The sequence below is a fragment of the Protopterus annectens genome, chromosome 1.part0 (assembly GCF_019279795.1).
Source record: "Protopterus annectens isolate FY-2018-M chromosome 1.part0, PAN1.0, whole genome shotgun sequence".
Taxonomy (NCBI): Eukaryota; Metazoa; Chordata; order Ceratodontiformes; family Protopteridae; genus Protopterus; species Protopterus annectens.
The window spans coordinates 606,203,120-606,230,619 of record NC_056725.1 but is presented as its reverse complement, the minus strand read 5'-3'; the positions used below and the strand labels follow the sequence as shown (position 1 = coordinate 606,230,619).

The following is a 27,500-nucleotide window of genomic DNA, read 5'->3' as shown; positions in this document are numbered from 1 at the left end:
GTTGTCTCATTAATCTTAACAGGAGCTTTAGCCCAAGCAGATTTAAGAACCATCTCTTTATCAAAAGATGATAGAAATCTAACTATAACTGATCTAGGATAGTTTTTGTTAGAGTTAGTATTAGCTATAGATCTATGTGCTCTTTCGATACCAAAAGAGAATGCTTCTGGTAAGTCTAAAGTTTTAGGGAGCCATGTTGTTAAAAAAGAAGTAATATTGTTGCCTTCAATATTTTCTGGCAGTCCAAAAATCCTAATGTTATTGCGCCTAGATCTATTTTCCAGGTCATCCAGCTTTGTTTGTAAATGTGTATTTTGTTTCAGCAGAAACTCAATGTTGATTTCCTCTTCTTGTATTCTATTTTCCATGTCATTCACAGCTTCTTCTATGCCTGTCATCTGGATCTTCTGTTGTTGCAGGTCTATATGTAACAAGTCTATTTGTTTTGTAGTTTTTTCTATGAAGGTGTCTATTTTAGTATCCAAAAACTAACTTTTCTGATTACCTTACTAGTTTTATCTGAGTGTGTGTGTCCCTTATTTTCTTTGCAGTGGCTCTAAATATAAAGCAAATAACAAAGAAGATGGAGTACACTCCTGCCAGATTCCTCTATTCAAATACAGTTTGTCGAAGAGGAGCCCTCCCACCTTAAATTCCTGCCTCTGAGCCTTCTTGTATACTCCTAAGTGTATTATTTTATCATGGAATCCAAATGCTTCCCTTGCCCTGTTCAAAAAATCCCAGCTGATTCTACTGAATGCTTTCTCTGCATCAAGAACCATTAGCAATAGTGGCATTTTCTTACATTTCGCTTCCCTCTGAACCATTATTGTTTTATTAATGTTGTCAAATGTTTGCCTGGGCCTCTCTGGGCTTACTCTTGGCTCCTTGTAATATATGACTGTGTTCCTAAAATAGTTTGAAACAGTCTAGCAACGTTATTACACAAATATGTCATGATATGCACTTACAGACTGCAGTTACTTGGTGATTTCAGATATAAAGATGTGCACTCCTTCATTGTCATGTAATGTGTGTAATTTTGTGTGTTTCTGTATTGAGGTGATATAATATTTCTAGTGGTAGAAAGGGTCAGTTTTTTTAGAATTCTGCATGATTATTACTTCTAATGTAAAGTCAATTTAATAGATATATATTTGAATGTATATTTCTTAGCATGCACAGAAGTGATGGATCCACCCTTTAAGAAAAGGAATGCACTACGGTATGGCTGATTATCCATGTTGACATGCCCATAAAAGCCTGTATTTGTTGCCGCCTTGTAGGAGAAATTATATGTTAATCATCTTTTCATTAACTCTTTTTTTTTTTTTTTTTTTTTTTTCCAAAACATCTTTATTGCGTCCAGATAACACCACTTCAGCATTACCCATCCTTTCACAACTCTTTTATTAGAGGTTATGGGGAATTACACTTAAGGCTTGGCGGACAATGATAGGTGTGGTATACATCTGAGAGTTTAAGAGCTTAAATACTTATTGATTTTCAGGTGGATGAACCTTTCTGCCCTTGTCATTACGTCAATTTCCCTTTATGCCATTCTCCCAGTGGCAGAACAGGTCACTTTTACTGAAAGAAATGTATATAATTTTCTTCTATTGTAATGTCAATTGGGAAAAATATATTCTGGACTTGCTTTGTAATTTTCTTGTAGAAAAAGTGATATATCCATCACTTGCAGAAATCAAGTACAATGCATATTAATAGCCTGTCGCATTAAAATGCTTGCACTAGCCTGCATTTGAAACTTGTATTTAGAAAGCAATATCAACATCTGTTTAACACTAGTTAGTAAAAGCTTTAGGGAATTGTAGTGTGACTCTCCTTTGCAAACTATGCCTTTTTCTGCATGATACCCTGAAGGATATAAATGAAATTCAGTATTGAATTTGACTGGGTTATTTTGCCTTTGTCTGTGCAGATGTATTTAGAAGTGGCTTCTCTCTAGTATCAGAAAAGATTACTTTATGGGCAAAATACATATAATTGTTACTTTTACTATAATGTCCACTATATGTACATACAATCCAGACATAGGTTCATAGGTGTGTGCTAGACTAATGACCTTGGAGCCTTTACAAGTCTAGCCCATAGGATTATCCTGGCATCGTGCCACCAGACCTTAGTTTCCAGTGCCTCTGTCGAGTAGAGCCACTGGAGTGATCCCTGGGGTGAATTTTGTATTTCCCATCCATTCATCAAGATTTCTCTTGAAGAGGGCCAGTGAGGTGCTCCGTATGGGCAGTCCTTGGGTTATGAACTTTTCCCTCCAGCATGTTCTGTTGATTGTGGTAATGAGGTTGAGGTCTCTGGAGCATGTGGTGCGGAGGGATTGGGATTTCTTTACATGTAGCATTTCTAACAGAGCTGGGTCATGGCTTTGTAAGTCAAGTAGAGATTGCCTCTTAGAAGACGATATGAGACAGAGAATAGTTGGAGGTTTTTGAGCCTGTCTGTGTAGGACATTTGTTTAAGGCTTAGGATCCTCTTTGTGAGGTACTTTTGTGGCTTCTCCAGCTGTTGCAGGTGTCTAGTGAGGAACATGACAAATGGGGCATTATACTCTATGATGGTCTGATGAGGGAAGATGGTGAGTCGAGAGAAATGATGACCTCTTTCTTCCTGGATGCAAAACCCTTGGTAATGAGATGTGCCACATAGAAGGACTTTCTCACCACAGTGGCAATATGGTGGCAGAAGGAGAGGTTGCTGTCAAGCTGTGTCCCCAGATCTCTTATAAAGCCTTCAGTGTTCAGTGGGCTCCCATCGATGTGGTAATTAGTGGGAACTGAGTTTTTCCCAAAGAGGATGACTATGCATTTTTTGGTATTAAGCTTAAGGCCATGGTTTCAACACCAATTATTGGTCTTGGTGAGGCCTTTCTGTAGGATGTCTGCATCACTTGGGGAGTTAATGGCTCCCAGCTTGCAGCGTATGTGAATTTGGTCAGCCAGAGTCCCTCCGTGTTGGCCTGGACTTCTGAGAAGTAGATGCCAAACAGGAGAAGACCCAGGACCGATCCCTGTGGGACTCCACTCGTGACTGGTTGGCAGTCTGGCTTGGAGTCTGCTACTTTCACACTGTGTGTTGTATCAGTGAGCCAGTTTGCAACCCACCTAATGATATAGGGTTTGATGCTTAGTTTGGTGAGCTTGTCAATAATTCCTGAGTGAGGAATGGTATCAAAAGCTTTGGCCAGATCGAGGTGGGCTGTATGAAGTGCCTTACCTTCATCCACTGCTCTGGTGACTGACTCAAAGAAGTCAAACAGGTTGAATACGCATGATCTACCTTTCACAAAACCAAATTGCATGGGATCTAGAGTTTGGAGATTCCCTATATCCTTGTTAATTAGGTCCATGATGATGTGCTCCATAGCCTTACATATCAGACTCATCAGGTTAATGGGGCGATAATTTCCAGGGTCTGTAGTCACTCCTCCTTTATGGAGAGGGATGACTGTAGCAGTGTGTCATTTGGTAGGGACAAAGCCTGAGTTGAGGCTGTGAGTGAACAGAGCACACAGATATGGTGCCAGTTCACTTTTTCATGTAGAACACAGAGGTATTGTTGGGTGACATGGAAGGTGTATTCTTGGCCTTAGACAATGCAGCTTTAACCTGTGCTGCAGTAATGCAGGGTGCCTGGCATTCTTCCGGTATTGAGATTGGTCCTTTGGGGGGCGGGGGAGACGTAAAGCTGGCACTGAATTTGTCAGCCAGTTTATTGGCAATATCTGTTGCCTCAGTATAGGAGGTACCATTGTGCGGTAACTCAGAGCAAATCTCGGTATTGCCATGGAGATTCTTGATCTAATTAAAGAAGGCTTTGTGGTTGTTTTTATGTCTGGAGCAATTCTGCCTTCATAGCTGGCTTTGGAGGTTTTGATGAGGGATCTCAACTTTTTGTTGAGGCTGATAAAGGAATTTTTCCAGTCTTGGGACTTCACTTTTTTCTTCAACAGTTTCTTCCTTCTACTGTAGAGTTTATTAATGGCAGGGGATCACCAGACTGGCTTCCTTTTTTTGGAGGAGAGCATCTTGGTTCGGTTGGGTATGGCTAGTTCCATGCATTTATGTACGTGTTCGTACAGTGCATTGGTGTATGATTTGGTAGTCATGCATCTATTTTACATTGGCATGGGTGCTGTGAAGTTAGCCACCTCTGTTTTTAGGAGTCCAAAGTCAGATTTATATAAGTTTTGCATCGTATATACCTTTGCGGGGGGGGGGGTGAGATGTGGATTTCCATGGTGATTAGTTTGTGGTAGGATCTAACCAGGGAGGAATTTACTATTGGTGTAGAGCAACGGTTACCCATGTTAGTAATAACCAGGTCAGGGAGGTTGCTTCCTCTAGTGGGCATAAGAATGAGCTGGTCCAGGGCATTGGAATTGATGAATTCTAGGAAGCACTGGACCAGTGCATTGGTGCTTGAGTAGATTTCCCAGTTGATGGAGGGGTAGTTGAAGTCTGTAGTATGAGAGTGTTGGGTTGGACCTTGATAGATTCCAGGTGCTTAGGAACGTGGAGTGAGAGTCTAGGGACTTGGTTGGGGACCTATAGCAGGCTATGATCTGGATCTCAGTCTTACCCAATGTTAGTTGTACCTATAGCATCTCAGATGTATTATGCTGGGCTACTAGTCTGGAGGTGTGCATGTCCTTTATGAATATGGAGACACCACCTCCTTTGTTGCATTAGTCTGTTTCGGGGCCGAAAGATGTGGAATGAGTTATAGCCAGGTACCGCAGGGGTGCTTTCTTCCACTTTAAATCAGGTCTCTCTTACAGCACAAATGTAGATTTTTCTCCATTTTGAGGAGTGCTTTGAGAGAGTACTTCTTGAGATTTAGACTTCTATCATTGAGCAGCATGACCCTCAAATTGCATTTATGTATAGCTGTTACAGTGGTAATTTGGTCTTTGGAAAACCACATAAAAAAGACACTCTTGGGGTGGCAAGAGCCTTAGCCAGTACCCAGAAACCAAGGGGTGACAGGTGCAGGCCATCTCTGGCAAAGCATTGAGGTCTGTTGATCTTGTCATCCGAAGCATACAGATACTGGATCCCCTGAGAATGACACCAGAAACTTAGACAATTGTTGAAGTCAATAATTTTTTGTTTGTACTACAGTATCCTTTAGGGTGATGGTAGGATACTGCTCAGGGCTAGTGTCCATACCTGCCTGGGCCACATAACCCAAGAGCTCCACCTTCTCTCTTTTCATGTAGTCCAGGCCTTCTCTGTTTTCATGTAGTCCAGGGAGGTGCATCTCAGGTCATTCATACCCACATGGACAATGACAGTGTCATACTTGTACTTGTTGTGGAGTGACCTGAGTGCGTGTGTTATGTGTCGGAGTCTGGCACCTGATAGACAGCTGGCTGTTACCTTCTCCTTATTCAAAGCAGTGAGTGGGACATCTGTGTGCCTCACTGTGGAGGTGAGCTATGTGTCCTGTGGTTTGGGCTGTGTTGTGGTGGTCAAGTGCGTTTCTGTCTTGGAGGTCTCTGCTGTTTGGGTAAATTTATATTTGAGTGCCCCCTTGAAAATGGGTATGTGGTTTGTGTTTTTATGTGAGAGCTGCTATAGTGGGTGTTCTGGAGGGCTTATGTGTTACATGCGGTGTGGTGCAGGTGTTGACCTTCTCCTCTTGACTAGCTAGCCAGTCTTGGCTGGAGAGTGCATAGCTTCCAATTTGGTGATATAAGTGCATCTCTCACAAGTCTGAGTGTTGGGAGGTAAGAGCAGAGGGTTGTCTGTGTATATGAGGCAGTTGCTACAGTGCCTCAGAATGCCCAAGTGCAACAGGTTAATAGGAGAAAGCACAAGGAACTGCCCTTTAATCATGCCAGAATGGGTGGCCATAACTGCTAAGTACTGGAGCTATTTCTGTGAAGAATAACTAGTGCTGATGGCTCTTAGGTGTGCTAATAATAATTGCTACAAAAACCTGTTGAAGTTCAAGGTGATAAGGCTATTTGAAGTGCAAGAGAGAGAGAGAGAACTAGCAAGATCTTAGGGAAAAACTGAAGAGCAGACTTTCTGGCACCAGTAATACTTTACCTAAACTTGGCACTGCTGAGCGGAGCTTAAACAAGCGCAAACCCATGCAAACATGGGCTTTTAAACCAGAAATTGCCCAGAGGTGCAATAAACTACAATTCCTGGGCCAGAAACCACTGTTTTTGTGGTAGATAGGCTAACTAGTACTTACCACTCTCACTGATAAGCTAGAAGGTTTCCCTCCAACACAGAAAGGCAGGGGGGGCTCAGAAAGTTTACTAGCTATGTCCCCTTCTGCCCAGAATATAAGGTAGTACCAGCAAAATGCCATGTTCTAAATTACTTACTTAAAGAGCAAGACAAGTGGTGAGTGAAATGTTTTCAGATCCAAGACGAGATACAAAATGCACGCACTTTCTCTCTGAGATAGTTCTTAAATAAATAATAGACATTACTGCTGGGTTAGCTAGATGGCATCACTATTCGGCACCTGCTTCTGTTTCCCAAGCTAAACAGATACCAACAGAATTTAAGATGTTTCTGTTAAAAATACTTATCTTTCAGATGTACAGCTGCTAGGAAGCCACAGAGCAATACAAAAACACTTTACATGTGAAACCTAGTAATTATCTCTGTCTCAAGACAATAGAAAGAAACCCCTAGCACTAGACATCCTGTCTCTTAGCTGAGATAAACTAACTTTATAACACATCGTAAAACTCTTTACTTATTTTCTTAGAGCTTGCAAGTTAAGTCCGTATGTTCCAACTTCCACCATGAAAACATACATTAGGACAGGCATATAATTTATACACATTTTTGCCCTTTTCCAGCAGGGTGCACTGTGGTTATATTTTTAAGCTCAGTACACAACATACAGTTTAACACACATATAACATATAGTTCTCTTACATTTGTAAGACAAGCCTCTGAATTATATTAGTATTCCCAAATGACATAGAAGTATTATTAATTATTAACAAAATTCTAGCTAGCTGGGCTGGCAGCCTTCACTAGAGGAAATACAAAAGTTTGTCCAACAAAAAGTGAGCTGCCAAAGAGATGCTGCTTCTTGTTCTGATAATGAAGCCCATAGAGAGAGTGTGCCAATGAAAACATTTTCCAATCTTTCAAAGGAAAATGCTTGAGAGACAGAAAAAAAGCACAAGAGTTGACTACAAGAAGCAGGAGTACATTGGAAATGAAGGAGAGACTGGATTTGGGAGATATAAATTAACAGGAAGAGAAACAGCAACTCAGAAAATGACAAATAATTTTGGGACTACAAAGCATCAGTTTTATTTGTGAAATGTGACCGAACAAGAAAACCTGGAAATATTGGACTTCTTTTACTTTTTAAATGTGTAGGGGACTCCAAAGTATATGCTTCATGTCAATATTTGGAAGAACATTTAGGAGAGTGGAAGAGGAAGAAAAGAGTTATCTGTAAGTAAAACAAAATGTTGTTAACAGTAGCATTTTTATATTGTATGACATAAGCTGCATGCTATTAAAGTAAAGCTTTCTAAGTTATTTTTGAGTATAATTTGATTCTAAAGTAAACCGGTTCCCGTTTTTATCCCTTCTTTCTTTCTCCTTGTTCAGTTTTTCGAAATGTAGGCACTGCAGTGTAAAAAGAGAAGAAAAGTCTGGACAAAAAAGAGCATGATACAAGAAAAAATTAGATGCTTTTTCTTACCCTGACTGGATTAAGGCCCTTGGCTTGATCTAATAACACGTATTAAGGAGGAATCAAATAAAAAAAAACACTGGGTATAATAAGTTTTCCTCAAGCAAATAATTGAGTGCTTGTAGTACAGGAAACTGTGTATCTGATTCTGTTTCTAGGTAGACAATCTGATGTTTGTTTGTGTCTTTCGGCTTTTCCCAGTTAGGGGTCGCCACAGTGGGACTCCGGTCCGCTAATGATTGGCAGTAGATTTTTACGTGCTGGCTTGCCAGGCCTAACGCAAAACCTTCAACGAAGGAATGCCCATTCACGCATGTCGACACACAGAAGACGCTCTAACTGAGAATCGAACGGGCAACGTCTAACTGTGAGGCGACAATGCTACCGCAGCACCACCACCGCAGATTAGGCAGACAATCTGATAATGGGCAATAAAAACAGAATGCTTTTTTCTTTCAGTGGCTTGGAGATTGTTTTCTGAAAGCATTCAAGTGTGTTTTTAATCTGACAGAGGAATAAAGATCAGACAAAAACAGACAGCACTTAGTGGAAGTAAAGGCACAGACTGTACCATATGCCTTAGCATGGTTAACATTCCTTATAAGTTAATCCAGGTTTGTGAGTGTGGCTGTCTGGGACAATTGCTCCTATTAGGAGGGTTAAACTTCAATATTTGAAGATGTACATAATTTTGTATTGGTATTAAGTTAATAGGTTTTAGGGGTATTTAGGGATGTTGGTTGTTGATGGTTTTTACTAAAACAAAAAGTTTTGTAAGATGTGACATAAGTTCAAATGGATATGACAATAAATAATTCTTATAAAAGATCAATCTGCCAATCATTAGTGCATGCATATAACACAGAAGCTAAAACTAGATGTTTAAAATAAAATCTGTTACATAAAACAGTTGGTGAGAATAATAACTTCTTAATGTAATGAAAGGGTAGTGAACTATACTACAAAATGCAAAGTCCAAATAGCTGTACTACAGGAGACACATTTAGAAAGAACTAAGCATGTGAATTTGATAAAGGATTTCAGGATGGTTATTCAGCAGAATATCTGGGGCAAAGGAAAAGGGAAGTACTTATATTAATTGCAAGCAGAGTTGCAATAGTGATATAAGAAGAAAAAAGATAATGGCAGATTTGTAGTACTATGGGGCTACTGGCAAATGAGGAGGATTTTACTGTCCTGTATTTATATTCCATCTAAAACTGCTGTAATGGAGCTTAACACAATTCTGGGAGAAGTAATCAGCTTTCAGCAAGGAATATTACTTACAGGTAGAGACTGGAATTTGATTTACAGCAGTGAGGATGTATATGTTAAAGGTAGATAAGGCTCAATTACTAACAGTTGGGATAGGAGGAGATGAGATGAAAATGGTGATATATAACCACTCTACAGGAAAGTCCCCAGGAATAAATGGTATTCCTGTGGAAGTTTGGAAGCTAGTAGGGAGGAAAGTGATCAGGGGCGGCCCGTGCTATAGGACTGCAGCCCTCCCACCTAGAAACAAAAAGAAAACAAACCGTGAAACATAAAATTAAGAAAACAAAACATTTTATTTTTCATGAGTCCCTGAACTCCGCGCATGCGCGGACACACTCAGACTGCCCCGCAAATGACCAGGAATCTGTGCAAACTCACACTGCCTGAGTCAGCGTCCGGATACAGGGAAGGCATTTCTGCCCCGCAGATCCCCAGGAATCTGTGTGGTGACGACCGCACAGAATAAAGGAGTTCCGGAATGCTTCATCAGCAGACAGGACCAATCAGGAGTGAGGTGAGGTGAGTTTTAAGCTCTCACGGGAGATTTGGGACTTGGATTTCGAGCAGGCTACTGCTTCCATTTAAACAGGTAGGTGTGCGGCTTGGATTTCGGACTTGAATTGTCCTCTCGCGGAGGATTTGGGACTTGGATTTCGAGCGAGCTACTGCTTCCATTTAAACAGGTAGGTGTGCGGCTTGGATTTTGGACTTACTGCTGCTTCGGTCTGGACAGATTTAAACAGGTGTGTGCTGTGTGTGTGTGTGTGTGTGTGTGTGTGTGTGTGTGTGTGTGTGTGTGGCTCCAGTTGCTATATACTGGTGGCTAGAGCAAACTCATGGTGGTGTGTAGGGAATACCTCAGGCTTGAACCCTGTACCTTGTATGCAGGTGTTAAGGGCCTGAATTCCCAACCCACCACCATTTGTAAAATATTGTCAGATTTTTGCCTCATTTGATCTGTTCTATTCCTCATAATATCTGTGGTTTCTAAATGTTTAGATGCTTGATATTTGAGGGTGCAGTGGTAGAATTGTTGCCTCACAGCTGCAGGTTCTCAGGTTTGATTCTTGGCTGGGGTGCCTTCTGTGTTGGATCTGCATCTTCTCCTTGTGTTTGTGTGGGTTTGCTTTTGTGTCCTCCCATGTTACAAAGACATGTCTGCATTATTTCTTCCTGGGCCTCTGCTGAAAATTGTTTTTTTGTTCCAAGTCAGACTGTCCTGGTTAACAGATGTTAAATAAAATTGACAGGCATTTGAATTTCAGACTTCAGGTTTCTGAATGTTTAATTCCTTACATATTTGATGGTGCAGTGGTAGCATTGTTGCCTCACAGCTATAGGTTTTCTGGTTTGATTCTTGGCTGGGGTACCTTCTGTGTGCAGTCTGCATCTCCTCCCTGTGTTTGTGTGGATTTGCTGTGGTGTCCTGCCATTTTACAAAGACGTGTCTGCAGTATTTCTCCCTGGGCATCTGCTGAAAATTGTTTTTGTTCTGTCAGAAGTAAAAATTGACAGGCATTTGAATTTCAGACTTCATATTCTTCAGAAAATACATAGTAACACAACCTTTTATTCTAGCAATTTTCTAAGTTTATAAGATGAATATTTGAAATTTGTCCCTATTTTTGGGACTGGATTCGTCCAGATTTTTTGTGCTAAAGTTGACAGCTATGGCAAGAACTGAATTCACTGACTATGTTTGAGGGCTGTAATTCCCTCATTACTGGGTTTGTCCAGGTGTTTTGTGCTAAGACGTTGACAGCTATGGTGAGAACTGAATTCACTAAATGATAGCCATTTATGTTTCAGTCTTCCTCTCTTTCACAAAGCAGCTGATTTGGCGTAGTGGTATGTTGCTCTGACTGTTTTGTACAGGGACCTTGGCAGTAAAATGTTGGTGGTAACACAGCATTTTTCTTTCACAAAACAGCTGATTTGGCGTAGTAGTATGTTGCTCTGACTGTTTTGCACAGGGACCTTGGCAGTAAAATGTATGATGGTAACACAGCATTTTATTCTAGCAACTTTCCAAGATTATACAAGCAATGTTTAATGTGTCCCTGGTTTTTGGGCTTTTGACCCACCCCTCAATAAATTTTGGCTTTTTCCAGATTTCTTGTGCTGCGAAGTTGAGATGCAATTGAGGAGATTTTACAAGGAGCTGAGAGCTGCATAGGGAAGAGACGTTTATTGCTGCTTATGCTAAGTCTGCTTTCATTGTTAATAGCATAACAGGTTGTGTACTTGCTTTTGATGCAGAAGGCTGTGGGTTCTATTCCCCCAAGGGGTGGATGCTGCCGTACTGAGAATGTCTTCCATGGCGAAGATACTAACTATGAGCCTGTTATCAGTTTGCCATCCATTTCCTATTGCAATATTACTAGCTTATCATTTTTTAATGTAATATAGGCAATTTATTCTTCAGGGGCAACAGACACTTTATTTTTTGATGAAACCATGAAATATAAAGGTGTTTGCTAGCAGCAACCTCTTCATTAGTTACAGATGTCTTTAATGTGAAATTATTTAGATGACTTTTACTACGTCAGAGATTGTGCATATTTACTGATAATGGTGGACTGTAGAATTGTGCATCTTTACTGATAATGGTGGACTGTAGAAGTTTGAGTAGACTTTTATGATGGAAATGTTATGAACTGGGCAGTTTTGTCATGGGTGCATGCATTTTGTTTCATTGTTTAATAAATTTAAAACGTCATCTAACAACTGTACTGTATTGTACAAGGAATGTAATTTAGTACAATCAGGAAGGTGCATCAAAGAGCACATGTATGTTTCATATGCAAGGGGCCTATGATTTGAAAACAGCCCAGAATTAATCTTTATCTGCCACTGGCAAAATGTATTTTCTTTGAATGTAGGTTTCAATGAATGTGAGTTTCAAGGGCAGAGATGTTTTAATGCTAAGCCTGTTTTCATTGTGAGACTGCATTGCTTTGTTTAGCAGATGTCTTAGTGTTTGTGCTGTAAAATGCAAAATAAAACTTTCAAATGAAGTCCAAATCATCATAGAAGTAAAGCAGTATGCACATTAGTGTTTATGGTAAATGGAGTGAAATAGCCAAGTAATGGATCACTGGAATGGCTGCAGGGGGGAGGCTCCATTCAGCCATGATTTTGTGAGGGGGGAGGGTGGCAAACTCGGACAGCACCAGCTAAACTATACCTCCCAACTGTCCAGATTTTCAAAGAATGAATAGATTTTTGCTTCTTCTTTTTGATTTGTTCCTCATAAAATTTGTGGCTTTCTGGCAAATCATTTAGGAATTAAGTCACTAAATAATGACACACTGAGTTTCAGACTTCATAACCTTCAGAAAAATGCATGCTAAAGTAAGACCTGTTATTCTATCAACTGTCTCAGTTTATACAAGAGCAATTTTTAGTACTGTTTATATCTTCCCCCAATATATTTGGCCTTGTCCAGATTTATTGCATTAACAGGTTGAGATGTACATGCAAATAAATTGCTTTATAGAATTAGGCATAGCCAAACCTCTCAACTGTCCCTGATTTTGGCTCAAAATGTTGCTCTTCCCCCAATAATCCCTCCACAAAATAGCAATTTTGGAAGAAAACATGGAGGGTTTACAGTTAAGAAATAACTGTAATAATCAGAGTTATATATTACTTTTATTTCAATAATGCATGTAGATTATTTTATTTTGTCAGCTGCTCAAGTTAGCAGTACTAATATTAAAGTGTCCCTTCTTTGACAGGTTCCCAGTTGTATTGTGTGGCTATTTTATTTTTTTGCATCACATTTTTGGTCCATTTTTCATAAAATTGTTTTTTTTTGGCAAATTAGAGACAAATCATTAAAGACTGAAGTTAGAAAATAATGACAGACATTTGAGTTTCAGATTTCATACTCTTCAGAAAATTCATACTAATGCAAGACCTGTTCTATTATATTTCTAAGTTTATAAGAGCAATATTTAAAAATTGTCCTTATTTTTGGGCCTTTGTCCCACTTCTGTGTATGGCTTTGTCCAGATTTCTTGCTCTGAGGTTGAGAGGTATTAAAATGTGTCAGGGCCATCACAGTCAGCCAGAGGCATTTCAAATTGTGACATACTTGTTGCACCCCACTCCTCCATGTAGTGACTCTGGATGTGTCCAAGCAAGGCAAGGAGTAGTTATGCAGTGTAAATGCGCAGAGTATCCCCCCATCCAAGGTAGACACAAGTACTACATTGGCTTTTCATCTGTCCTTGATTTTGCAGAATGGTCTGGTTTGTCATATTTTTGTACTGTTGATTTATGCTTATTACTCAAAGTGCCTGTTGCCCTCTGTTTAAGTAGCAATGCTTTAATGACCATCAGGTAAGCTTGTCTGAGATCGTAAGATGCAAGTAAGCTTTAATAAGCATACTGTTAAAGAATTGCCAACATTGAAAGCCTTTCTGTTGTTGCCATGCAGAGAATACTTAACTAGATAATGTATAAGCTTTGGGTATTGAAATGCATATGACAGTATTTGTAATAAAGGGCAGGATTACATTTTTTAATAAGCTCATTACACTTGTTGGAGACTTCTAGTCATCTCTGCAGGCTTTACCCATAAACTAAACATAATGCCAATCATGTGTGGTCCATAACATGTACAGTAATCCTTTAAGCAATCTATCTTGAGCTTGTTTCTTGTTTGCTTTTCATTTTTTACTTTGATCATGTTTTCCCCATGAAACAAGTAGATAGTTGTCAGGCAGCAGGTCTTTTTTGGATAAGAAACATTTTTACAAGTGAGGGCATCACAGAGATTTCTACTTTGAGTGTTACTTGGTACTTAATAAAGCTGAATATAAATTATTATTAGAACTGCAGTGCACGGAGAAGTGGTTTGAGTTGAGTGCTGCTTGTTTTTCTTATACTTGATTTTGACTGGCATTTCAGTAATGTATTTAAAACGTAATTTATTTTTTCATGTCTCACAACCTTTTTGGTTCCATCTAGATATTAAGTACGCTGTCATGCAGCCAATGCATTGAAATATTTTTATTCTTCTACACTTCATTTTGTCTTGATTGGACTCTCATAATGACGGTTTGGCACCCAGGGCAGCGTATTTAATTAAAGTTAGTTTTTGTGGTTTTGAGCGTAGCTCCTTCCCTTTCTAGCTGACCACAACCCTTCCCATTGACCCTACCCATTCAGCTCTCTCCTGCAGCCCCCCTTTGATTTGAAGTCACCAGCCGCCACTGAAAGTGATAAAGATTTGGAAGTTTTTGTTTACCGGTATTTTAAAAGGAGGATAAGCACCAACATCCTGGAAGAAAGTGGTGGTGGCTGTAATACCTAAATATGGTAAAGACCCTTCATATCTAGTTTCATATACGGCTATTTCAATTCTAAACCATATAAAGTGTTTGTCTATAATGGCTGAAAGAATAGCAAAGGTGATGCCAAAATTGATAGATATGGATCAGTGCGGTTTTGTGGAAGGGAGGCAAACATTTGACAACGTTAATAAAATGATGATCCAAAGGGAAGCAGAATGTAAGAAAATACCATTGTTGTTGCTGAGTCTTGATGCAGAGAAAGCATTTGACATAGTAAGCTGGGATTTTGAGTAGGGCAATGGAAGCATTTGCATTTCTTGATAAAATTATAAGGTTGATTAAGAGGATACATTAGTGATTGATGGTGAAAACTGAAGTGTGTGAGTTCCTCTCTGATAAGTTCTGTTTGAGCAGAGAGACCAGGTGGGTGTCCTCTTTCCCATTTGTTATTTGTATTATATTTAGAACCATTAACAGATACAATAAGGGACTCCAATTCGAGGATATATTTAGTATGGTAGTCCAGAAAAGCTGGCTTTATTTGCAGATGATATTATTTTGTACCTGATAAAACCAGGAAAGGACAGTTCAGTGTTGTGAAACATTTTAAGACAGTTTCAAGTCTTTTCAGGATACAAAATTAATGAAAATAAAAGAAAGCCAATAGTTGTAAACTATGTATCCACATACAAATTGGTTCAGCAATATTCATATTTATGGGGACATGATAAAATTAAGTCCTTAGGAGTATGGATTAAAAGTGGTTCTGTTATGGCAGCTAAGGATATGTGGGAAGTGACCTAAAAGATAATACAAAAACTGAGAAATTAGAAGCTCTGTTTTATGGATATGGATAGCAAGATACAAGCAGTGAAATATTTTAGTCCCGTCCCTTTAGTTTTATACACAGGTTAGGCATATTTTTATCAACCAGAGATGTTGTGTATCACAACTAATAGATTTGAAGGATTTTATCTAGTGGGGGAAGATGACAAGAGTAAAGTGGGTTTAGATGATCCTTCCAGTAGAACAAGGTGGTTTAGGAGTACCTGATTTGAAGGTGTATATCAGAGCTGTACGGTTAAGGCTTCTATACATAGCACAAGCAGAAAACTATAATTCAAAATGGAATAGGATGATGATGAAATGGGGGAAAGCTCAAGAAACAAGGAAAGACTGAGATTTTGGATGCAGATCTTTAAGGACAATAACAGTAACCATACAGAATGTTATAAACATAAAATAGTAAAAAGTAGTCAAAGAACTAATCCAACACAGAGATGCAGAAAGGAGATTCTGCTGCTAGGAATGACTACAGTAATGGATACAGACAGTAAGCAAGGTTGGGCTGGAATTTACTAGAGAAAACTGGCAAAGGAACCAAGGTATTGAGACTAAATAGTTAGAGAGGGAAAGGTAATAGAATGGGAAGAGACCGATAATTTATTTGGACTGCAGGTTAGAGATTGCCTTCACTATCAAGGCTTGACGTCAGAGTATAGGCAAAGAGAATGAAGTAGGGGGAATCCCAAGCAAAAGACCAGCACCGGGAGAGTTTTTATTAAAATCCAGAACAGCAGTTGCTCTTAAAAAGGGATAAATATTAGAGCATATAAAATACTGCATGATAACTATACGAGTCAATTAGAGGAGGTTAGAAATGATTGGGAAGAGAAACTGGATAAGTACTTCACGAAAGAAACAATGGGATATATATATATATATATATATATATATATATATATATACAACTCCCACATATGCAACAAAGTCTAGAAGATTTAGGATCTTTGCTTGGAAGTGTTTGCATTGTTATTTATATACCCCAAGTCGACTTCAAATAATTTTTCCTCGGGTAGACTGCAAATGTTGGAGATGTGATGGGGAAGAAAGAGGTAATTGGGAACATATCCTTTGCAAGTGTAATGAGTTGGCAGACTTTAAAAATTCCCTGCAGAGTTCTGCATCAGAAATACTAGATGAGCAAATTGGTATAATTAAGGAAATGTTTTTTCAGTTATGATACAGAATTGCAATTGCCTAGACATAGTACGGCTTGCTGAAACTAATTATAGTGGCTGCCAAAAAAAGCAGTTACTAGAAAATGGAAATCAAAGTCTGAACCAACTGTACTGGAAGTAGTAAATATAACGGAGATAAAACAACTGGAAATGAGATCTTTAGAAAAGGGTAGGAGCAAATTACATAGTGAAAAAAGGGAATTTTGGAAACAATACATGCAGAATATTTTGCAGGAAAATGAGGCTTAAAAGAAGGCAGGATTTGAATGAGCTATGTCATTTTTGACTGACAATGACTGGATAGATTATAAATGATGTATAATGTCTGCAATTAAAAATATGTAAATATGGTTTGTTTTCATTTATATAAGTGTATGCCTATGTCATAAGTGATAATTTATTAAAAAAAAAAAACATTCCTGATGTGAATTTTGAGAGATCAGAAAAAGGTCTGGCCTTAAGGTCTGGCCTTCTTATGTAAGTTAATAACTTATCCATTCCACAGGCTTGCTAAATCCACAATTAAAAATCTGCATCTGTATCAGATCAAAATAACTTTGTAATTATACTCCGTTATTCTGCATAAATAAAAGTAATATAAAAAAATAAAATGAAACATAGGTTTTATATGGAAGGACAATGTAGAAGGATGTTTCCTGTAGATATACTTACAGCCAGTATTCTGAAGTCCAGAAAGAATGAACACACAATCTTGTCAGACTTAGTAAATATGACTGAAGTTTCAGGAAGGATTATAAACAAGAGCAGCGCCCTGTCATTGAGCAGAGGAATGACTTTCTTTGCAGACTAATAAGTTCATTCCTTAGTGAACACCCCTCATACACCCACTTTCCCAAAAGTAGAGATTTGCAAGTGCAAAATGTGTTAGCAGGTGCCACTGTTCTATGATACATCTATAGCCATCCACTGACAGAGTGCTATTAGGAAGCTGCCTTCTTTTGTGTTCTAGCTGTTGTGTTACTGCAATATATACATTTTATTGTTTTGCTGAAGGACTCTTGGGCTGTTACCATTGTCTGATAAACATCACTAGTGTCACAACAATCCTATAGCCTTTTCCTGCAGTATATTTTATGCAGCAGTTTTGCTTTTAAAATTAGAGCTGTTCCTCAGAGAGGTTTATGTCAAACCTTGTATGTAATTTATAAGATAGTACTTGTGGAAAGATGTACCATTACCTTCTGTTATTTTCTGTATGTTACTTTGTGTTACTGATGCTTTTTTCTTTGCCTGTAGCTTCTGGAGGCTCTGTTTTGCTGTAGAAAGGCACCAGCAGCTTTTTCCCTTGCAGTGAGTTTTATTCAGCAGTTTTGCTTTAAACTGTTGGGCTTTAGTTCTGCCAGTGAGATTTGTGGATGTTTTATTGGTGGCTGTCAAAGAGAACTTGTATTCCAATCCCTGTAAACATTTGCAACAGTATATTTTCTTCTGTAATTTTGAAGTTGGAGTGTCACTGCGTATTGGCCGTAGTGGTGCAGCGTTTAGCATTGTCGCCTCACAGCAAGAGGTTCTCCCATTCAATTCTCAGCTGGAGCGCCTTCTGTGTGGAATCTGTATGTCCGCCCCGTGGTCGAGTGACGCATAAAGACATACAGGTAGGTGCGTGCGTGAATGGGCGTGCCTTCTTTGAAGGTTGGGCATCGGGCTGGCAACTCGGCACCATAAAAATCCACTGCCAGTCATTAGCGGACGGGAGTTCTGCTGTGGCGACCCCTAACCGGGAAAAGCTGAAAGACTTTAGTAATGGTATGTGTCTTAATGAAGGTACTTGTGAGTTGGTGCAGCCAGTGTTATTTTTTAATAATTTTTGCTGCCATCCCCTGTGACCATCAGGCCTCTTTCCATTGCACATGGAGTGCACAGCTTTAATGCTATGATAAAAATGCGGTGATTTGTATCTAATGTTCCACACCTTTGTTTCAAGAAGCTAATACACATTTGAATGAAGCTAGGCCCCATCCTGTGTCTGCACTGATTGTTGGGCAACAAGATTTTCCACCATATTGTAAGTGATAAAATATCTGCAAGAACTGAAAAATTATGTGCAGCAGTATGTCTGTATTCAGGAATTTCTGTGTCTGAAATAAAAGGCGTATATTTCCGAGAAGGAAAATACTCCAGTTTTAGTTGCACAATACTTAATTAGAAATACAGTAGAAAACTAGAAATATTCGATCCAAATTTAACTTTTTTCTCGCTCAATATGGATTAGCCAAGAAGCCTGAAGAGGTTCTCTATGCTGCCTTCTTGCATGTTGCTGGGGATGAAAACTTACAAGTGTTTGACTCATTTACTTTTCTTGAAGAGAAAGACAAAATAGTAAGCAGCGCTAAGAGAGAAATCCAGGAACTGTTAGGAGTGCAGAAATAATTTACCATTTATTACTGACTTCAAGAGGCTCATATTACTGAGATGAGGCATAGTGTGAAAGACTGAATTTAATGAGTTGCATGATTTATTAGAAACAGACCTGACTTTATATGGATGTGGGAATAATTGAAATTACAAGTACACAGTTAAATAATTGACTAAGGAAATATGTGTAGTATGAGTTGAACAATAAAATAAAAAATACAATTAGAAATAAAGTGAGGATATGGTGTAGTACTTGTAGATTTGAAAAGAAAGCTGTGTAAAACTCCAAAACAGAGGTCAGACAAATGCTTGCACAGTTAAGTAAGATTGCATTTGTGACATATTTGAAGTATATATGCCACTTTTTAATGTTAGAAGGTTTGAAATCTGATCCAGAGAAGGCCAGAACACCTGGTATATACTAGGACCAGAAGACACACAGGCATTACAGTGGTTTCTAGAAATTATGTTTTATCTTTAAATTTTTGTTCCTAAAATGTCTGACATAACTATGCCTCTAAGAAAGCTTATAGGTTGGGAATGAGCTATGAACTGCCTTCCGGCTTTTCCCGGTTTAGGGTCGCCACAGCGGAACTCCGGTCCGCTAATGATTGATAGTTGATTTTTACGTGCTGGGTTACCAGCCCTGTCGCACAACCTTCAACGAAGGTACGCCCATTCATGCATGTCTCCACGCAGAAGACGCTCTAGCTGAGAATCGAACCGGACAGCGTCTTACTGTGAGGTGACAACGCTACCGCAGCACCACCACCGCAGATTGGGAATGAGCTATGAACATGATAGAAATTTTGAAATTCCTAAGAAGCTAGTTATAGCTTGTTCACCATTGAAGTAATAGTATCGCAATGTGATCTTACAAGGTAATTCTTCTGTTTTCTATAGGTCAGCAATGTTAGCAAATGCAAAGAGAGATGTGCTGAAATTGAAAATCAACAACTTTAGTGTATGGATGAGAGAAATTCCGTAAATATGTCCATGGTAAAAAAGTTCTGGTAGAAAAAGTCCACAGACCCTTGTAATACATATTCAAAATGTATTTGCATTTGACACATGAATGACTACAGAAGATGTTACTTAACCTGTACCAGCATGATCTAGAAATGAAATACTAGGCAAGAAACTTAGTAGAGCATATTTGTCAAAAAAGCGTAATGATTTGTCTAGAACAACTGGAGATTTTTGGGGGCAATAAATACCACAGTTACAAAAGAAAGAAGAAAGTCAAGGAATTACAGAAGAGTACTGATACTGACTTAGAAATGTTGCATTTGGAAGTAGTTGGTGTGAAAGACTATCATTAGCAAAAATCATCAGTAAGAAAATACATTTTGTCTTATTTTTTTTCTTTGAATAATGGATTAAGTTGTGTACAGGGCTTAATATTCTAAGCTGCCAAAATAGTATCCCAGTCAAAAGAGATAAGTGTTTGAAAGGTTGCACAAATTACATCTGGAATTAGTGAAGTGCAAAGAAAGATCTGGAGATATGTTTTGGACAGGAATGTTGAGTGAAATTCTGCAAGTAGTGCCAAGTTGGGGTTATTAAGGTTACTTTGTTGCTAGATAATTCTGCCAAACTGAAATCTAAGCCAATGTACAGAAGGTTAACTACAGATTATAGGGAAGCAAAACAGTTACTATATAAAACTGGAGTGAGGTGTTCAGTGGAAAAACTGCAGATGTAATGTGGAAAGTTTTGAAAGAGAAATTGAGTGCAAAAAGTCAAAAAAATGTTTAACATCAGGATCTAGGCATGCAACATCAGGGGTATATTTCCATAAGAACAAGATACCTGATTAAGGTGAAAGACAAAAAATATAAGAAATGGAAGCGAGATCGAACTACAACTTTGAAAACTGAAATAAACAAGCTGGACAAACAGATTAAGCATAGTGTTAGACAAGATCAAGGAAAAATTGAAGAAAATTTATATAAAGATATTGAGTATAATAGGAAACCTTTTTATAGATACATAAGATATGGAAGGAGTAGAGATACAGAAATTGATAAACTGTGTGCAGATTCTAAAATGTATTCTCAGACACAACAGATTATAGATAGATTTACAAAATCTTTTATGCAAAACAGTTTGGCTCCACAAAAGGGGTGGTAAGTTGTCCTAGTGACATCCTGGTAACCCCAGATACTGGAATCAAATTAGATTATATTGAAAAAAATATGCAAATTGGATCCAAACAAAGTGCAGGGAGGAGACAGAATAAGTAACAATGACCTGAGAACACTTCAGCAAGAACTTACACTACCATTATATCTATTATTCACCAATTCATATAAATATGGGGAGATTCCTCAAGATTGGAGACATGCACTTATTAAACCTGTCTTTAAGGGAAAGGGGGGTAGGACAAACCCAGAATCATATAGACCTTTAAGTCTACTTTCATGTTGTGGAAAAATAAATGGAGAAGGTAATACTGGATAAGTTATTCTCAGAACTGGATAGGTTGGGACTTGAAACCATATATCAGCATGCATATGTTTAAAACAGATCTATTACCACCTGTAACATGATGTTCTATAACGACATAATAGCTATGAATGAAAAATTGTGCTGTGATGTGATTTATATAGATTTAACTTTAGCATTTGTCAGGGTCATACACAAAACACTGATCAATAAATTAGTACAACTAGGTATTGATGTATTGTTGATAAGATGGATAGCTGCATGGCTTACAAATAGGACATGGCAAGTATTGCACACCAACTGGGCAGGTGAAATCCTTGGTTACAGTCAAGGTGTCCCAAAGGTGTCAGACCTTACTTTTTCATCTGAGGTGTTCTACAGTCTATATGCTGATTACCTGAAATTGGGTAAACTGATTACAAGTGTTACAGATAAGGCATGTCTGCAAAATAATTTGACTAAATTGACCATTTGGGCACAGGAGAATAATATGTTGATAAATGCATCAAAAACTAAGCATATAAGATTTGGGAGACATAAACTGAAAGGTGAATATTTAATACAGCACACACCGATTGAAACTGTAGACTTATTTAAGGACCTGGGTATATGGGTCGATTCAGCTACGAGTTTTTCTAATCATATCAATCAGTTGGGTAATGATAGTTATAGAACTATAGGTTGTATAAAAAGATTTATAAAGTCTAGGAAATCAAACCTAATGAAGTCATTGTTAGTTACATTAGACCCACACTTGAGTATGGGATAACAATATGGAAATCCTATAGGAAAACAAGCATGAATAAACTGGAAAAAGAGTACAGAGGAAATATACCAAGGGCATCCGTGGATGTGAAAATCTAAGTTATTATGAAAGACTAAAATATATGAACTTGTACAGTGTCTCTTACAGATATTTAAGAGGAGATCTTATTCAGGTATGTAGGGCATTTATGGACAACTACCTCTGGGAATGTTTGGGGTTATCAAAAAGTACTAGAGAATCATCAGATAACCTATGTAGAAGGTTCTATAGGATTGAAAAGTGTACTAATTGGTTCTCTGACAGAGTAGCTGATGCTTGGAACAGACTACCAAATTGCATTAAAGCAAGTACTAGTTTAGATATTTTTAAGAACAGCCTGGACATTTATTATGGGAACAAGTGTTTTGCTATATTGACAAGCTAGAAGGGCATTAATGCCCGTGGTGGAAACATTTGTATGTATGTAAGTTGTGCCATCCTCAGTGTGTATGGTAAAAGTAATAATAAGGAAAGGATGAAAGTCATTATAGTCACATTCTGTGACACTGGCTACAAATAAAACAAACACTGGCCAACAAAATTAGTATAAGTGATGAGGTTTTCAGAATATGTCACGTGGTGTTTCTGTGACCAAGCTTTAAGTAAGCCATATGGTCATAATAAACATCATGTTTAAGAGAACAGTTAAAAAATCCATAATTAAAATGCAAACACTGATATACCTTGCCATATGACAATATAAATACTTGAAAGAAGCAGAGCTTTCTTAAGTCTGTAGAGTCAAGTTGATAAGAGAGTGGTTTCGTGCACACTGGCAGAGCGAAGCCTTCCCTATCAGAGAAGGTATAAGTAAGTAGATTATAACACTCTGGTTGTTATGTCAGGAAGTGGTAGTACCTGATCTTACTACTACTTCCTAACATAACCAGAGCGTTATAATCTACTAAGTCTGTAGAGTCATAAAAATGCACAATCAAAGGAAAATATATGTTAAGGGTCTCGATTTTAAAACACTCCTGAATCTTAGCAATCATTTAAACTGCGTAGCTTCAAGAGTATCTTACTTGTAGAAATCTGAGTTTCTGCCATATTTCTTTATGTACATTAATAAATCAGATTTCACTTTTTCAAAAAAAAAGTTATGATTTTGCTTTTTCTGGCCTTTTTTACATTTCCCTTTGAAGATCCTACTAATATTTCTGTATATTGAGTTAAAGTAAAAAATTGATTCTAAGTTTACCGTAAGGCAAAAAAAGTAATTTTCTGAGTAATATTTCTTAACTCATGATAATACTGTGGGAATACTTTCTTTACTAATTTTTGCTTGCTAAAAAAAAAAGCTGTCCGTATTTCTGTTTTGAGAGATGAGATCTGAGTAATAGTTATACACTCATGTGCTTGCTGCCACTTGTCTTCCTTAGAGTAGGATCATCCTTTAGATGGTATGTGTTTGTTCACATATGCAGTTTTAAAGTTTTTTATTAAGTATCAGAACAATTGATTAATGGAAATGGAAGTAATCCACGTTTTAGAGTTTCTTCTTTCTAGTTAAGAAACTGTCTCCCCTACCTTAAAATGTGCTACTTGGCTTGTATCTAAAAACAAAACAAAAAAAAAAAACACTTGCTGCAAACAATATGTGAGGAAATTAACCATTCATTTTCGTACTGAAACTTACCAGTAAACAGGCATAGCTATTGCTTGACTAGTTTGTGACCAAACCTTTGACAATAAGACACCAGCATATTAGATCTTTAAAAAGGCAACTAAGGCAAGAGAAGCATAAAACTAAACAAAATTAATTGAAATGGAAAAGAAGAGGTTACCACCAGATGCTAAGGAAACCAGTCCAGTCAGCCTGGATCCCTTAAAAACAACCCAAGGCCAAGACTTTAATGACAAAGTGACAGAACAAATAAATTTTTCTAATACTCCTATTGGACAGGAAGAGACATTGCCCACAGTGTTAGATCCTCAAACAGTATGCAATATTCTGCTAGCACTCACACCCTTGTGATAGATTATCCCAGGAATTCATTAAGGTGATTAGCATGACAGCTCATGCTAAAGAGGCCCTTCTCCCACGATGTGCCCATTTACAAACCACAGACATGTTAGCTTCAACAAGGAAGAGAGCTCATTATCGTATAATTTGCATGTCTCTGAAATGTATTTACTACCATGACATGCATACAATTGCTGATCTGCACATCATGGTAATAAACAGCAGCTTGTGCAGGCAGTTGCATTCTCCCATCCAGTCACTCTCCCACACACGCACAAACACACATCACAGTTCCTAACCTGTCTGCCCTCCCATCCCCCCACAATAATTGAAGTGCCATTATGGTGCTTATCGGTTTTCCCTGGTGGCTAGGGCATTCCTCTACCCCCGAGCGGCAAACTACTGTTGGTGCTGTTATGGCACTTCGATCACAGTAATCCCTGGTGTCTATTGTCTAACCTATCAAAACAGTTTTTTTTAAAACCCTATTTCTGCGATCTGTGTTAATACCATTTCAAAAATGAACTCATTTAATACCTTCAGTAGTTAAAAACACTTTTCCATAGAATATAAAGGAAATAAAATTTCAAATTATAGCTCCATTATTTGACCTCTTCAGTGCAGGTCTCAAGGAAGCCCAGATTCCATCAAGACTGATCTTAAGATGTTGAATTCCAATATATGTATAGGAAAAGACCATTTTCTAGTTGTAGTTAACTAGAAACATACAAAAAAAAAAATGGAAAGCTAACAAAATCCATTTAATGGACCGGTTTCATTCAGACTTAGATTAAATGTAACAATTTGAGGATATGCATGCAACACCGACAGATCTATTACTTTCTGAAACTTTTCTTCACAGGTAATGTCTCTGGGTGACAAAATCCTAGAAGCAGATGACATTTAGATTTCAAAGAAGATTTCAGCTGTGTGGATCACTTTAAGTTGTTTGACACATTAATACACCTTACTTTTGAGACAACCCTAATAAATTTGATTTCGAACTGATCAGACCAAAGGTTTTAGTCTGTAAGGATAAGTAATAAAAGTGAGCAGCAGACGTAAATACACCTCAGAGGCACTTTTATGGTTTGTACTAGGCCCTGTTTCTTCAAAATTTATAGTCATATTTGTATACTTTGATACCTGTTTTTATGTACAACATACATATGACATAAAACTGGACAAAAACAATTTCATTCATAACTAACATTTAGAAAGATGTTATAACTAGCATAACAACTTGGACAGTAGATAGTTTGAACCTATATGTAAAGAAAGTGAAAATTTATTTTGGTGCCGTCATGTTTGATTCCACTTATGATATAGAAACTATCTTAAATAGTAAATAGGCAATATTGTTTTAAAGATATGGACATCATAACTAAGGAAATGTCCTTTTTAACACACACACGCATGCACGCACACACGTACGCACACACACACACGTGATATCTACCCAAAATTCAGCAGAGTTGTTGCTATTCTTAGGAGATCCAGAAACAAAGGCATGAAACTTCCAAAGTTCATTACCCTAGTAAGGAATTGTTTGGAATTTGGTACTACTATCTGGTCTCCCCATAGTAAATACATCCAAAGATTTTCCCATATACAGTGCCACTTTCTAAATATATTATGATTCTGTATAATTTCAGCTACAGTACTAGACTGCAGAAACTGAACTGAATCTTTTACAGCCTGACCTTTTGGGATAGTTTAACTTGTGTATAAAACATTGTTGGAAGGTTGGTACAACAGTTAAGGTGTTTACCTTACAGACATGATACAGGATCCGATTCTCACTTTTGAAAGGAAATCTGGCTAGGTTTAAAATAGTCCACAATAAGTATAACTTTTCATTCATTGTTTAAGCCTGACCAAAAATTCATCAGTTTACCCCTAGGGGAAGAAAAGCCCCTCATATCTCATCTCCTTTACAAGCTTATTTGTGGGTTTTGGAGCCAGAGTTTGGTTCCTGTTATGAATGGAGATATTGGACAGTTGTTTCCATTTAAACACCTCTGCTGCTGGAATGGGGAAAGGTGGTACAGACTTTCACTGTTGGCAAAGGAGGTGCTTCCTTGTGTGTAAAGGAGGGTATGTGTCATGCTTGGCCATACTGGTACCGTTACTGAGTTTGTCTCTTCCATTTCAGACATTCAGTTTACAGTCCTCTACTGTTCAGCCTTATAATTATTTTACTCTTTGGTTGTATCAGAGCTGGCTAAAACCCAAGTGTGAACTTTATTTTGATTCAACATTTCCGTGCAGTTGAAAACCAAGGTCGAGCAAATCCAGTTATGGTTAAAGGAAACAAATGGTTCAGTCAAAGGAATGCAGGGTCAGAAATGTTTGCTATGTAATATACTAACATGCAGTAACCTAATCCTAATCAGTCAAGACTCACATGTGGTTTAGCTCTGAGTTTAAAAAAAAAAAAAATGTTGCGTTTTATCCACCAGTAATTTGTATCCATAAACAGTTTGCAAGTGCTTGTCAGTGTATGATAATACTTGTTGACTACTGTCATTTACCTAGTTATTGCATACTGAACACTGGTTACATGTGTTACAGTTAGTTGCAGTTAATTCTGTTTGTATAACTTAGGATCCCACTGACTTTGAATGGAGCTTCTGGATAGAATGGGGAAGGCAATCTGTGTTGTGGACTCTGCTAGGTCATGTAGTTGTCTCACAACTAGTCCGTGCCACTCTTCCCAAGGTATGTTTGCTCGTTTTTCTTCAGGAAAAAAAAACATTAAAATCTACATTCAAAGATATTATTACAGTAACTTTTAATGGAGTTGTTACTTTTTCATTATGATTTTGAATTTTCTTTTTTTATTTGTAATACTATCCCATTGATTAAATCCATATACAGTAAACTCTCAGTTAACCAGCATGCATGGGGATTGGTAGATGCCGGATAATTGTAGTTTCTGGTTGCTTGAGTGTTACTATTAAAACTAGGCTTGACTAATACTGTGTACCCTATACTGTTTGTTTGGTTTGATTTGTTCTTAGGTTGGAGAGAGAGGGAATTTATTCCTATCTTCCTTTTTAAAACTCTAAAACTTTACAAATGTAAGGTATGTTTTTTTTTGGGGGGGGGTGGGCAAAGTGTAACACATGAAAATTGTATTGTATTTCTTCGATTTTTTTTTTTTTTGGATATTTGAGAGTTCTGGTTGCTTGAGTTCTGGATAACTGAGAGTTTACTGTAGCTAAAATTATGATATCTTTCCTATTTAAGCAGAGTATGGAGTGCAGGATTGTAAAGATATTAACATGACATAAAGGAACAGAAAAACCATAATGTGGTGGGACATATAAATATTCTGTTGATAATGTTGCTCTACTCTTTGCCTCACTAGCTTTCAGCTGTAGCTACAGACCAACAAGTGATGCATCTTTACACTCACTGTACATATTTTGAAAAGGCATTCATTTTAGCGAAAAACAAGATGTATTGTAGTGCATCCTCATGGAATGTAGTCCACCACATTGTGCTAATAATTTTTTTTTGTAGTTAAAGAATATGAGAGGTAGACTTTGGCTAACCTGTTTTAATTTTTGTTTGCAGTT

General features: G+C 37.8%; 1 protein-coding gene across 1 annotated transcript in view; it reads left to right on the top strand.

Annotated features, from left to right (window-relative positions):
* HHAT (hedgehog acyltransferase) overlaps positions 1 to 27,500 on the top strand; it is a 3,149,942-nt gene that overhangs the window by 580,412 nt on the left and 2,542,030 nt on the right. Inside the window, exons 4-5 of the mRNA XM_044061752.1 lie at positions 26,524 to 26,637; positions 27,499 to 27,500. The exon at positions 27,499 to 27,500 is cut by the window's right edge and continues 193 nt beyond it. Coding sequence (XP_043917687.1) covers positions 26,524 to 26,637; positions 27,499 to 27,500 — 116 coding nt within the window. The remainder of the gene's footprint in view (positions 1 to 26,523; positions 26,638 to 27,498) is intronic.